The following is a 13,320-nucleotide window of genomic DNA, read 5'->3' as shown; positions in this document are numbered from 1 at the left end:
GTCTCTACTGATGCAGGGCCCCAAGCTACATAGTCTTTATTGATGCGGGGCCCCAATCTACAGTCTCTACTGATGCAGGGCCCCAAGCTACAAAGTCTTTATTGATGCGAGGCCCCAAGCTACAGTCTCTACTGATGCAGGGCCCCAAGCTACATAGTCTTTATTGATGCGGGGCCCCAATCTACAGTCTCTACTGATGCAGGGCCCCAAGCTACAAAGTCTTTATTGATGCGAGGCCCCAAGCTACAATCTCTACTGATGCAGGGCCCCAAGCTATAAAGTCTCTATTGTTGCGGGGGGCCCAAGCTACAGTCTCTACTGATGCAGGGCCCCAAGCTACAAAGTTTCTCTTGATGCGAGGCTCCCAAGCTACAGTTTCTATTGATGCGGGGTCCAAGCTATAAAGTCTCTATTGTTGCGGGGGCCCCAAGCTACAGTCTCGACTGATGCAGGGCCCCAAGCTACATGATTCAAAATCGTGTCGTACTTTGTAGTCGCCATCCGAGTCCCATGCAGATTGGCATAGCATCGACTACCATGTTGGGCATTTGCATTAGTTTTACAATGTTTAGTATTGTTTGCGTAGCCTATCTGACGGGGCGGGGGTGTGTGTGTGCCCCGGGGCCCCCCAGTGGGTTAATCCAGCCGTGAACTTAATGCTACTTTATTCATAATGAAAAAGACCGTGTCGAATAAATGTTACGACTTGTAACATGTTGAACATGTGCTGATAGCTTGTAGGAAGTTCGGTGTAGAAAAGGAAAGACTGAAAGGCAGGTTGGCAGATATGGCCAGGGAGTGGGACGTTAAAGGTCTTTTAGAAAAAAATGGACAAACAATTACAGGCGCAAAGGGCTTTATGTAAACAGGTTTAAAAAGTCGTGGCGTTACACCCTCCAGTACAGTAGGGCGCGGCATGCACATTCCACGTCGATTTGCAGTCCGCCAGTAAAACCCACGAAGAAGAGAAACGGAGCCGAAACACGCAGTCGCGTGCTGCGCTGCAGAAATGGCGGCTGGTGGTGGCAGCTCTTCGGTGGGGCTACCGTGCGTTTTTTCACCAAAATCGAGACAGTACTTGGCTTTGTGTGCTCAGGATGGAAGACTTCGCATCTGGAACACCGATAGCAAAACGCTTCACCAAGAATATGTGCCTACTGCCCATTTGAGTGCCACTTGTACCTGCATAGCTTGGGGACCATGCCGGACAGTCAAGGTATGTGGTGGTGGTGGTGGGGGGGGGAGCCCTAGAACTGCTCCTAGGCCTGGCAATAGTAAGAAAATGGCGTTATTTCATGTCTTGGTACATTCAGTAAAGATGTCAGTGTTACCGTATGACAGACAAAACTTTCCAGTGTGCCGTTCACACGATGTTTCCGTGTAGGTGCGTTATCGACGAGTCTGGTAGACGCGAGTTTCGCTGATTCGCTAACTAGCCACGTTAGCAGCTAACGTGTTAGCTTGGTTAGCTTGCGGCGGTTGTGCGTGCGGGACGCACATGTTGGTGGCACATGGCAGTGTTTCGAGTAATCGACGAGCTAAACTTGGTGCTTATCGGCGGCTTTTGTCGGGTTGAACTGGGCAGTGTAAAGACCGCCGAAGCGCCGTGACCGTTACTCGAGTCTTATTTTACTTACATGAGGGTTCTGGACCCACGCAGAGTAGGGTATATGTCAGCTCAGCAGCACTTCAGCATTAACAGCGCCACCATGACGCTCGGCACAGGCGAGTTTTCCTCCAGTTTTGTTTTGGCCCCCCACTTGTGTCCCGGTCCAGTTGGACCGATTTGTAAGTTTTCTGTCTGGGAAAAAAAATGCAGTTCATTTAATCTGGTTGTCATAAGGTTCCGCGACTTTGTCCACACAGGGCGTCTGAACACACGGAATAAATTTAGATGATTTTCATTACATTTTGGGTTTTTTTTTTTCATTTAACTTCCCCGGACAAAGATGACCGGTCGTTGGAAATGAAGGGGTGAGACGACAGCTGATGTATAAAACTCAGCTCAGGCACGTGCCCGTTCCTCTTGTCTTCTGTGGCAACCCCCATGGGAACCACACCTGTTGGCGTTCTCACAACTTCAATATTGTTTCGATAATATATAGGAACTTTTCTCGCAACTCTGGTGTAAAGTTTTTTTTGAGGCTTTGCTCACAAGTCATTCTGTGGCAGCGCAGTGACAAACGATATACTGCGTGTGCGACTTGATCTTATCTTTTCACCACAACACTGGTGAGAGAAGAGAGGCCAGGAAACTGAAAGTGAAGATGCATTAGAGGAGGAAGTGTCAGGAGTTGGAAGACAACACAGACTATGATCCAGACCAAGAGACAACCTATGTGGAACAATCCAGTGATGAGGAAGAGGGCTCTGCTGATGTTGTTGTTACATTCCGGTCAAAGAGTGGGAATTTGTCCTGGTCTTCATCCCCACCTGAGAGTAGAGGTCGGCTGTCCGCTGAAAATGTTATCAGGATGACTCCAGGTCCAACGAGATACGCCGTATCCCGGATTGATGACATAAAATCCTGCTTCGAACTGTTCCTGACAGTCAGTCGAAACTATAGTGCTAAACATGACCAACTTGGGAGGGGAGACACGTTTACAAACACAACTGTGTGTACAGATCCAGAAATGAATCTGCCACTAGTTTATGGGATGCAGAGTGTGGTCAGGCAATTTTTTGTGCCACTGTGTCACTCCAGACATTTCTTGTGTTGTCACGGGTGATTCGCTTCAACAACCATGATACAAGACCAGGCTGCCATCAACAAGACAAGCTGGCAGCAATCAGAGGTTTGGCACAAGTGGGTGGAGCGCCTGCCACTCATCTATAACCCAAGTCCAGACGTCACAGTGGATGAGCATCTGGTCGCTTTTAGGGGACGCTGCCCATTCAGTACATGCCAAGCAAACCATCTAGGTATGGAATAAAGATATGGGCAGCATGTGATACCAGGACAAATTATACCTGGAATATGCAGGTTTACACCGGGAAACCTGCTGACAGTGTTCCCCAAAGGAACCAGGGGAAGCGGGTGGTCATGGAAATGACTGCAGGTTTCCAGGGGCACTAAATAACATCTGACGGTTTCTTCACCTCATATGCTCTTGGTGAGGAGCTGCTCAAAAAAAAAAAAAGACCATGGTGGGGACTGTCAGAAAGAACAAGTCTGAGTATCCTCCTGCCTTACTACCAAGGACAGAGGTTGTTTTTCCTCTAAATTTGCCTTCACCCATACACACACTCTTGTGTCCTACTGCCCGGAGAAAAAGAAGAATGTGCTCCTGATGACACAGGGATGCCATTGTGAGTACCAGGGAGGACAAGAAGCCCAGTGCTGTTCTGGATTGCAACAGGAACAAAGAAGGAGTTGGCAATCTTGATAAGGTATGTTACTTTTTATCTTTCAAGTCTCATGTTTTATCTGCACCATAAAAATAAGACATGTTGTTTGGTGAAGTGCTCACTGAATTTGTGAACAATATGGAGTCAATTTGATTAATTTGAATATGTAAATATGTTTTAGATGTGATAAATTAAAACAATGCTTTGATGCAATTTTTCACATTACTATGAAGTATCACTTGTTTATACTCATTATTTTATTTACGGATTGTTACACTTGTGCAGGTTGCTGGCACATACTCTTGTAAGAGGATGTTGACACGTTGGCCCATGGTGGTGTTCTTCAACATCTTAGATGTGCCGGCCTACAATGAGTTTGTGGTGTGGATGGAGGTAAATCCAGGCTGGAAGCAAGGAAAATTCTTCAAGAGGAGACTATTTCTAGAAGCGTTGGTGAAAGCCATGGTGGCACCCCTCATTCAAAGGTGCCAACACCTTCCTCAAACACCATCCTCTGCGGGATTGGTGAGAAATACAAGGGCAAGAGCTGCAAATGCCAGAGAGAAGAGACAAAAGGAAGAGGTGCACTCTGTGTGCACCAAGAGATGTCAAAACGAGCATTATGTGCCATAAATGGAGTGCATATATTTGCAAGGCACATGCAGCAACCACCACATATTGTCCAACATGTGCATGAGAACACAAAATGTAACCATCATTGATTGAAAGATTGTGAACATCTTAATGTTTTTGTTATTGTTAGTAATGCTGTTATTGTTATTACTGTTGTTCTTTAATGTGTTTAGACTAATATGGTAAATTGTTTGTGTTGTTTTGGGCCTATATCCATTTGTCCATTCTTGATTAATAAAATCATGCCGGTCAGGCCCCCCCCCCTGCTTTTTCTCCCCAATTGTACTGGGCCAATTATCCCACACTTCCGAACCGTCCTGATCTCTGCTCCACCCCCTCTGCCGATCCGGGGAGGGCTGCAGACTAAAACATGCCTCCTCCAATACATGTGGAGTCGCCAGCAGCTTCTTTTCACCTGAGAGTGAGCGGTTTCTCCAGGGGTACGTAGTGCATGGGAGGATCACGCTATTTCCTCCAGTTCCCCCTCCCCCCCTGAACAGGCGCCCTGACCAACCAGAGGAGACGCTAGTGCAGTGACCAGGACACATACCCACATCCGCGCTTCCCACCCGCGGACACGGACAATTGTGTCTGTATGGATGACCGAGCAAGCCGGAGGTAACACAGGGATTCGAACCGGCGATCCCCGTGTTGGTAGGCAATGGAATAGACCACTACGCTACCTGGACACCCCCTATGCTGGTCAGTTTTGACCGGGATCACATCAGAAGTTATTTCGTGTCACTATTTAAAAATTCAAATGGTTTCAAATCAAATGTCCTTGTTACACTCTGACGACAAAGTAGTCTGTGATGAATAGCACAATGTTTCATAGTCATAATAATCCATACATTATGCATTTTTACTCAAAAAGGAGTTGTATTAGGTCAGATCAATGAGGCCTACAGGCCATAAATAGCAAATAGAAGTTCAAAACTTGTAATGTTCACAAGAACTTGGTTGATAAAAAGATCTAAAACAACATTAGGTGATAATATATGTATTATGGATTTAAAATCGGCTTTAATGGGGCAGTCATTTTGGACCGGGAACACAAATTAACATGAAACGAACACAACAGAAGGGTTAAGATAAGATTGGTGGTGGAAACGCCGTTGACCGATGGATAACACCCAATGACATCAAATGGAACGGGAGTAATCGCTTACTATAGCATCAATAATCTCATTCTTAACATGTCATCCTACAGTTATTTTCTCTACTAACCAGGTGACCCTCAATTTCCCCATGGGATAAGGTTGTTTTTCTCAATTGCGCCTTTGATTTTGTTGACAGAAGTACCACACACCCCTTTACAAATGTTCTCTATTCAGTATTCTTTTCTTGAATAGATGGCTGCAAGGACTGCCTTTTGGTCAGTTGAGAGGAATGTTGTTTTTATTTTGCGGTGATGCTCTAACACTAAAGTTCAAAGCGGTGGACTCCCAATTTTTGAAAACACATTTGTTTGTCAAAAGATAAATAGTTTTTTCAGAGGTAAATAAGCGTTGGCATTGAATTCTCACATGTCACTGCCACACACTTTTCTACGTTCAGTGGATGATATAATTTGTACTGTGATGGTCTGGCAGCCTGTCCAGGGTGTCTCCCTGCCTGCCGCCCAATGACTGCTGGGATAGGCTCCAGCATCCCCACGACCCTGAGAGGAGGATAAGCGGTTTGGATAATGGATGGATGTTTCATATATATATCAAAATAACAGTGTTGTTGTTCTATGTTTCAGGAGGGGCCTCAGAGGAAGAAGAGGAAATCGGAGGCGACGGGGCAGGTGGAGCAGAAGGCAGACCTATTGGCAATGGGCACAGCAGCAGGCAGTATACTCATCTATAGCACAGCAAAGGGAGCACTGCATTGTACCCTGGTGAGTTTTAACCTTGATTTACCCTCTACCATGCTTGCTTTATATGCTTCTAACCCAGGTTAAAGGAATAAAACTTGATTGCATAATTTTCCACATAAACAACATTTTTAAACTTGAAAAAAATAAAATTTAACTGAACTTGTGAGAATCTCAAGTGACAATCAGAATCCCACCTACTGCTATTTTCAAGTCCCAAGGGTCAGAAGGACATGTTTCAGACAGCTTCTTAAATAATAAATTCTTTGGCTCAGCCACATGGATGCTAAAGACATATCACTTCAGTGTGAGAAAAATCAGTGTGTTGGCATTTTGTCCTCCTTGCATTGTTTTAAATTTTGAAAAAAAGTTGATTCACCAGTGTTCATTTCTATTGGGCAGTTTTTTTTAACTACATTAAACCCTCTATTGTATTAATTGTCCTGCTCTAACTTTATCCCAAGTACTCTAGTGCAGTAAGAGGACCCTTGATGGGCTGTCATGTACTCTAGTGCAGTAAGAGGACCCTTGGTGGGCTGTCATGTACTCTAGTGCAGTAAGAAGACCCTCGATGGGCTGTCATTCAAATGAACGCTTAACACTGTCAGTAAATCCAACCATTTTGTTTCTACTGTACGGCACATTGTACATATACTGGTACACTCCGTCATGTCCATCTACCTCAGGCATGTATGTAAGTAACCTGCTAACATCTATTTCAGCATCTCTGATATATTCTCTGCCCCGTTGCACTTCATCACCTCTTATTTCACCTGTATAAATCAACCCTTGTGTTTATATCTGAATATTGTTGTGTTGTAGTGTCGTTACTAATAATGATGATAATTTTATTTATATAGCACTTTTCTAAAACAATGTTACAAAGTGTCTTACAAAGAAATTCTATGTTGTTCTATGTTAAGTACACTGAGAGCCATGAAACCAGAGTCAAATTCCATGTTTTTGCAAACCTACATTGCCAATAAACCTGATTCTTATTCTTATTAAAATGGACTTATCTGGTCTTTGGTATTAAATTCAATATTTGAACAATTTGTTTTTAACACTTTGTCATGTTCTGTCTGTGCCAGGATGGAGGTCATAGTGGAGGGGTGAACTGTGTCCAGTGGCACCCAGAGGACAGTCTGTTATACAGTGGATCTGAAGACACGTACATCATAGAGTGGGACCTGCAGACAGGAAAGACACGCCGGTCAGTACAGATTTACCTTCTTTCGATTTTGTGAGAAACAAAACTGATGTTTGAAGCAGAAAAAGGTACCTGATTCCTTTTGTCCTGTTCCAAAAAAGTGTTGTGCTTGTATTTTCTAAGAATATGTTTTTATAACATGGCTATCTTGCAGCTAAGCTCTTGAGTGGCCAGTAGGTAGGATATGATTCCTTGAGTTATTCAAATGCCTCAAATTAATTAAAAAAAGGAAAGAGCAGGAACAACGGGGGGTTTGATAATGGTGGCTGGAAAACGGATATGAGCTAAGCTAAGTTCGCTAGCTAATATAGTTTCAGTTTATTACACCGTATAAGAATAGCCTACTACTAGGGGCGTCCGGGTGGCGTGGCAGTCTATTCCATTGCCTACCAACACGGGGATCGTCGCTTCGAATCCCCTTGTTACCTCCAGCTTGGTCGGGTGTTCCTCTGCAGGTGGGAAGCCGGGTGTGGGTATTTGTCCTGGAAGCGTATGTGTCCTGGTCGCTGCACTAGCGCCTCCTCTGGTCGGTCGGGGTGTCTGTTCAGGGGGGAGGGGGAACTGGGGGGAATAGTGTGATCCTGCCACGCGCTACGTGCCCCTGGCGAAACCGCTCACTCTCAGGTGAAAAGAAGCTGCTGGCGACTCCACATGTATTGGAGGAGGCATGTTGTAGTCTGCAGCCCTCCCCGGATCGGCAGAGGGGGTGGAGCAGCGACCGGGACAGCTCGGAAGAGTAGGGCAACTGGCCAGATACAATTGGGGAGAAAAAGGAAGGGAAATCCCCCCAAAAATCAATAGTTTCAACCCTTTGGCTTCATTGTGTACAGAAATCGTTCTGATGCCCTCTCTACCAAACCCCAGTCAGACATGACACAACAGCCAAAATAAAACTTCTGATGAAAACTAGAACATAGCAGATTTTAAGAACCATCCCTCTTGGACATTTTGACAGGGTATACTTTCAGAATCATATTTATTGCCAAGTACAAGAACACACAAGGAACTGGTCTTGGTATGTTGGTGCAAGAGGGAATTATTAACATTAAAGAGAAAAGTTAAAAAGAATATTTTTTTTGATTTTAATATATTTTAATGATCCCTGTAGGGAAATTACGCTCTGCATTTAACCCATCCTAGCTGTGTAGCTAGTAGCTAGCGGTGGGCAGCCGCCGTGCAGCACCCGGGGACCAACTCTAGTTCTTGTCATGCCTCAGTCAGGGGCACAGACAGGAAGGAGTATTAACCCTAACATGCATGTCTTTTTGATGGTGGGTTAGGGTTAGGAAACCGGAGCACCCGGAGAAAACCCACCGCAGACACAGGAATAAATATATGTACACAAAATAAAATAAAAAGGTGCAATCACCACCAGTCCAGAGTTGAAACATGAGAAGACTACGTGGCAGCCCCTGATGCCCAGCACAGGGTGGCAGGAGCTGTATTTAGAAAAAGTTAAGTGAGAATTTTAGGAAGTTACTTACTGAATAAGTTATTTACTGGGTAGTGCAGGTTTTATGCAGTGTGTCCATATACAGAGAGCACAGTAGGGAAGATGGGAGGGTGGCAGTGTCAGTATCTTTGGGTGTCTGGATGCTCGTTAAAAAGGCCTGTTGCTTTAGTGAAGAAGGAGTTTTTGTGGGGTGAGGTTCTAGTTTTTATGGACCTTAGTCTCTGGCCAGAGGGGAGAGTTTTGAAGAGACATGGCCTGGGTGGGAAGCAGGGCCGGTTCTGCGGGGGTAGCAACTGGAGCAACTGCACCGGGCCCAGGTCTGGAGGGGGGCCCAGAAAAAATACAAAAAACCTTTCTGCGCTGATTCTGCTCTAAGTGCAGTGATTGTTAATTGTGTGTCTCACCAGTGCAAAGAGGCCCTGTATGTTGCTCCTCCTGGCAGTTTCCCTATTGGCTGATAACGATTTATTTTCAAAAATGTATCAAAAGTTGTGTCGTTATCCCCCTCCCCCATGAGTTAGTATAGCCTATGGTGAAGACGTGAAATTCCGTTCTACTAACCAAAAAAATGTCTGGAAACAAATCTGGTTGTAAAAAAAGACAATTACAGAAACGTAAGGTAGAAAATACAAAAAAAGAGGCAGAAAACACAAAGAAGGTATACGGTGCTTGGCTTAACGTTCGGGCAGCAGAACACTTGGAGGATACTGTGGATAGCAATGAAGCTAGCGCATCCACCACATGTGCCAACTCAGCAGCAGAGGATACCGGAGCGGACAGCGACCGTGGCGCTTGTGCTAGCACCTCCACCGCTATCGAGAATGCAAACGACCACTGAGAATCTGTCAAGGAAGAGGGAAGTCACGAAAGTGATGGGGACCGTGAGTTTGACTTATTTGATCCTGCGCAGTGGCCAGACAGAATGCATGATGATGACATCAGAATGGACATAGTCAGAAATAAACCACTGCAGGTGACTGATTTTGATTTCCCTAAAACGGATGGCCATCGTTTCACACCAGCTAATTACACCAGGACAGTCGGTGCCCTAAAAGTACCTCGGCCATGGTTAGTCTACTCAAAGACAACCAATGCCGTCTTCTCTTTCTGTTGTAAGTTGTTTGGAACTGACAAAGGGATCTTCACTACTGGTTTTTCAAACTGGGTCAAGTTATCAACGAGACTGACTGAACACGAGAATTATCGTTCTCATCTTGAGAATTTTTCAAAGTGGAAAACTCTTGAATTCGCTTTGGCTACTGGTACAACGATTGACAGCCACCAGCAAGCAGAGCTTCTCAGTGAGAGACAACGGTGGCATGAAGTGCTTAGCAGAATTCTGGATTGCATCATGTTTCTTCCATTACAAAACCTTGCATTTAGAGGAAGTGTCGATCGCCTTTACCAAGAAAACAACGGCAATTTTCTTAAGCTTGTGGAATTTTTGGCCAAATATGATGCGCCATTAGCACGACATCTCAATCATTCCAAGACTACCCACTACCTCAGCAAAAACATTCAAAATGAGTTCATTGGACTCCTAGCTGAGGCAGTGTTGGAAAAAACCGTGCAGAAGGTCAAAACAGCTGGATATTACAGCATCATGATGGACTGCACACCAGATGTGTCGCACAAAGAACAGCTCTCTCGTTTTGGGATATGTTACAACAGACCAGAAGGTAGAGGTGTATGAAAGCACAACGGGCGAAGCACTTGCAGATACACTGCTGGAAAGGCTGGCTAAATATGGCATTAACATTGATGATTGCAGGGGACAATGTTTCGATAACGGGGCCAACATGAGGGGTATGCACAGGAGAGTACAAGCAAGGGTGAAGCAGGTTAACAAGCGGGCTTTCTTTGTGCCCTGTTGCCCTCACAACTTGAATCTGGCCATTGAACATGCAGCCGAGTCCTCGAACGAGGCCAAGAATTTTTTTTTGGAGTGCTAAATCGGCTGTACAAATTATTCGGAAAATCAACGAAATGTTGGGGGATTCTTGAAAAACATGTACGCATCACACTGAAACCTCGCTCAGAGACCAGATGGAGTGCTCGCGCTGACGCGACAAGAACGGTAATTGAGCAGCTACCCCAGGTCATAGATGCACTCATAGCCGTCAGTGAAGATAGCACCTGTGATTCTGAGACCACCTCTGAAGTCACAAGTCCTGTACAGGCAATTGAAACGTTTGACTTTTTGGTCAGCTTAGTTGCTGAACACAGTCAATCAGGCCAGTGTCGTCCTGCAGTCACGACATTTGAGCATCGGTGATGCAGTAAGAGTCGTCACAGCTGTAAAAGAAGAGTTCGAACAATGTCGACTGAACGGTTTCCAAGATGCTGTTGAAAAAGCAAAAGAACTTGCAGAAAATATTGACGTTCCACCGGCTTTCCCTGAACATCGTACGCGACGCCGAAAACGACTTCCCGGTGGAATGACAGTCGATGAGCCTTTGACAGGGGAGGAAAAGTTTAGAGTGAGCTTTTTCAACCGCTTGATCGACACAGTGATAACTGAGACAGAAGAGCGTTTTTCATATTTGAGTCCGTGCAATCGTCTTTTCCACGTTTTGGAGTTTGTGGGGGGGGGCGGTTGATGGTGGAGAACTGGACAGTGAATTTGGATTTTTGTCACATCTGCTCCCAGATGATGTAAAAAAAACCTCTGAAGTGCTGGATTTTTTAGTTGAGAGAGACATGAAAACGGCATTTCCGAACACTACTGCCGCTTGCCAGGTGTTTCTTACGATTCCATTCTCAGTCGCAAGTGCAGAGCGCTCTTTCAGCTAATTGAAATTGATCAAGATATATTTGAGATCAACGATGTCCCAAGAAAGACTGTCTGCGTTGGCTGTGTTGTCCATTGAGAACCGTGTGGCAAGACAGGTGGATTACAATGACACAATTGCAACATTTGCAGCGGTCAAGACACGACGCGTAAAGTTTTAAGGTAAGATAATGAGGAGGACTTTACAATAGCCCGCTGTGGCATGGTTCCTTGTAATTGTATTATTTTGAATTGGTTGTTTCTTCTGGTAGCCTGTGCTCACCCCACACACAGCTGTGTGGTGTATGCGTGCGTGCGTAGGCCTAGGCTTTATGGGTGTTGGTGGTTGTCACGGTCGTGCATGTCTGTGGTTTTTTTTTTTTTTTTTTTTGAGGGGGCGCAGTGAGCGATGGTTGCTCCCCGGCCCAGAATAGCATAGGACCGGCCCTGGTGGGATGGGTCGGCCATGATCTTTGAGCATAATAGTATTTAATTATATTAGCTGGATTGTCCTCTAGCAACTTAATACATTTCTTACACTGTCCCTGCCATACTCAAAATTAAATTTAAAACTGAAAGGTGAATGTCATGAATCCCCACTTGACTTGTACTGAGGTCAAGTTGTGGGATAGCAAATCTCAGCTTTGCATACAGAGAAGGCCTCCTGGAAATTCTGCTGGACTCGGGGTGGATTGTGAAGCTACATGTATTGGTGACCCCTATTGGCACAATGTGGGGTTGAAGTTTGGAAAGGCAATTGAAGTGGGCGTCCGGGTAGCATAGCGGTCTGTTCCTTTGCCAACCAACATGGGGATCGCCGGTTCAAATCCCTGTGTTACCTCCGGCTTGGTTGGGCATCCCTACAGACACAATTGGCCGAGTCTGTGGGTGGGAAGTCGAATGTGGGCATTAGTCCTGGTTGCTGCACTCACACCTCCTCTGGTCGGTCGGGGCGCCTGTTTGGGGGGGAGGGGAAAACTGGGGGGAATAGCGTGATCCTCCTATACGCTATGTCCCCCTGGCGAAAATCCTCACTGTCAGGTGAGAAGAAGCATCTGGCAATTCCACATGTATTGGATGAAGCATGTGTTTTCTGCAGCCCTCCCTGGATCGGCAGAGGGGGTGGAGCAGTGGCTGGGATGGCTCGGATAGCGGGGTGATTGGCCAGGTACAATTCGGGAGAGAAGTGTGGGGAAAAAAATCCAAAAAAAAAAGAAAGGAAAGACAATGAATGCTGTTGCACAACTACAGGCACAGGGACTAAAAACGTATATCACGAGGCTAGTAGAATCACATGGTTGATGGTTAAATATGAGTCTATTCCCATTACTAATATAGTGCTTCTTGAAATTGATTAACATGCATTTTGATCATTTCCTGTTGAACATATTGGCTAAATTGGTGTGTATTACTGGTTACACAGCAAGTGGAAGGCAGACCAATCATCAGTGACCAGCTTGTGTGTGAGCCCTGATGGTAAGCTGCTGCTGTCAGCAGGACAGATAATCAAGATGTGGAACTTGGAGACCAAGGAAGTGTACAGGGTAAGTAACACTGTGGGTTTCCCAGTATTTTTAATTTTTTTTTAGTTCCATTGTCCAAATAAAAGCTTATGAAGAGAGCTTATGTTTATAACAACAGCCCTTTTTGAATAAGTACAAGTCATTTGAGATATTAATGACTTGTTGCTTTTTTGTGTCCATCTGCAGAAATTCACAGGTCATTCCACGGCTGTGACGACCCTGTGTTTTGCTACTACACGACCTCCGGACAGCAATGGTCTCTATTTCCTGTCTGGTGCGGCACATGATCGGTTCCTTAGTGTATGGTGAGTACAGCAGACACCTGCAGACGGACATCAACTGTGTACCATTAGTTTTAGGTATTGTGTGGATTTAACTGATTGTCACTAGGGTTCTGATTGTTATGATTTTTGAAAGAGAAACAAAAATGTTTCAAAAACTATTATCTTTGTACATCTCTTGTACATGTGCATATATGCTGTGTTGATACGTTGTGACCAGCAATTAAGTCACTGGGTCAGCAGG

At 45.1% G+C, this 13,320-nt stretch overlaps 1 protein-coding gene across 2 annotated transcripts in view; it reads left to right on the top strand.

Moving 5' to 3' along the window:
• The first annotated feature begins 1,009 nt into the window (after window positions 1-1,009).
• The window catches only part of wdr43 (WD repeat domain 43), a 29,471-nt gene continuing 17,160 nt past the window's right edge, over window positions 1,010-13,320 (top strand). For both annotated transcript variants that reach the window (XR_008811713.1, XM_056295621.1), the window contains exons 1-5: window positions 1,010-1,216; window positions 5,726-5,863; window positions 6,931-7,052; window positions 12,696-12,816; window positions 12,982-13,100. Coding sequence is in view for 1 of the 2 variants with exons in the window: in XM_056295621.1 (XP_056151596.1) it covers window positions 1,010-1,216; window positions 5,726-5,863; window positions 6,931-7,052; window positions 12,696-12,816; window positions 12,982-13,100 (707 nt within the window). In the remaining variant the exon portion in view is untranslated. The remainder of the gene's footprint in view (window positions 1,217-5,725; window positions 5,864-6,930; window positions 7,053-12,695; window positions 12,817-12,981; window positions 13,101-13,320) is intronic.

This window comes from Lampris incognitus, chromosome 16, assembly GCF_029633865.1.
Source record: "Lampris incognitus isolate fLamInc1 chromosome 16, fLamInc1.hap2, whole genome shotgun sequence".
In the NCBI taxonomy this organism is placed as follows: Eukaryota; Metazoa; Chordata; class Actinopteri; order Lampriformes; family Lampridae; genus Lampris; species Lampris incognitus.
This window is presented reverse-complemented; position numbering and strand designations above follow the sequence as displayed.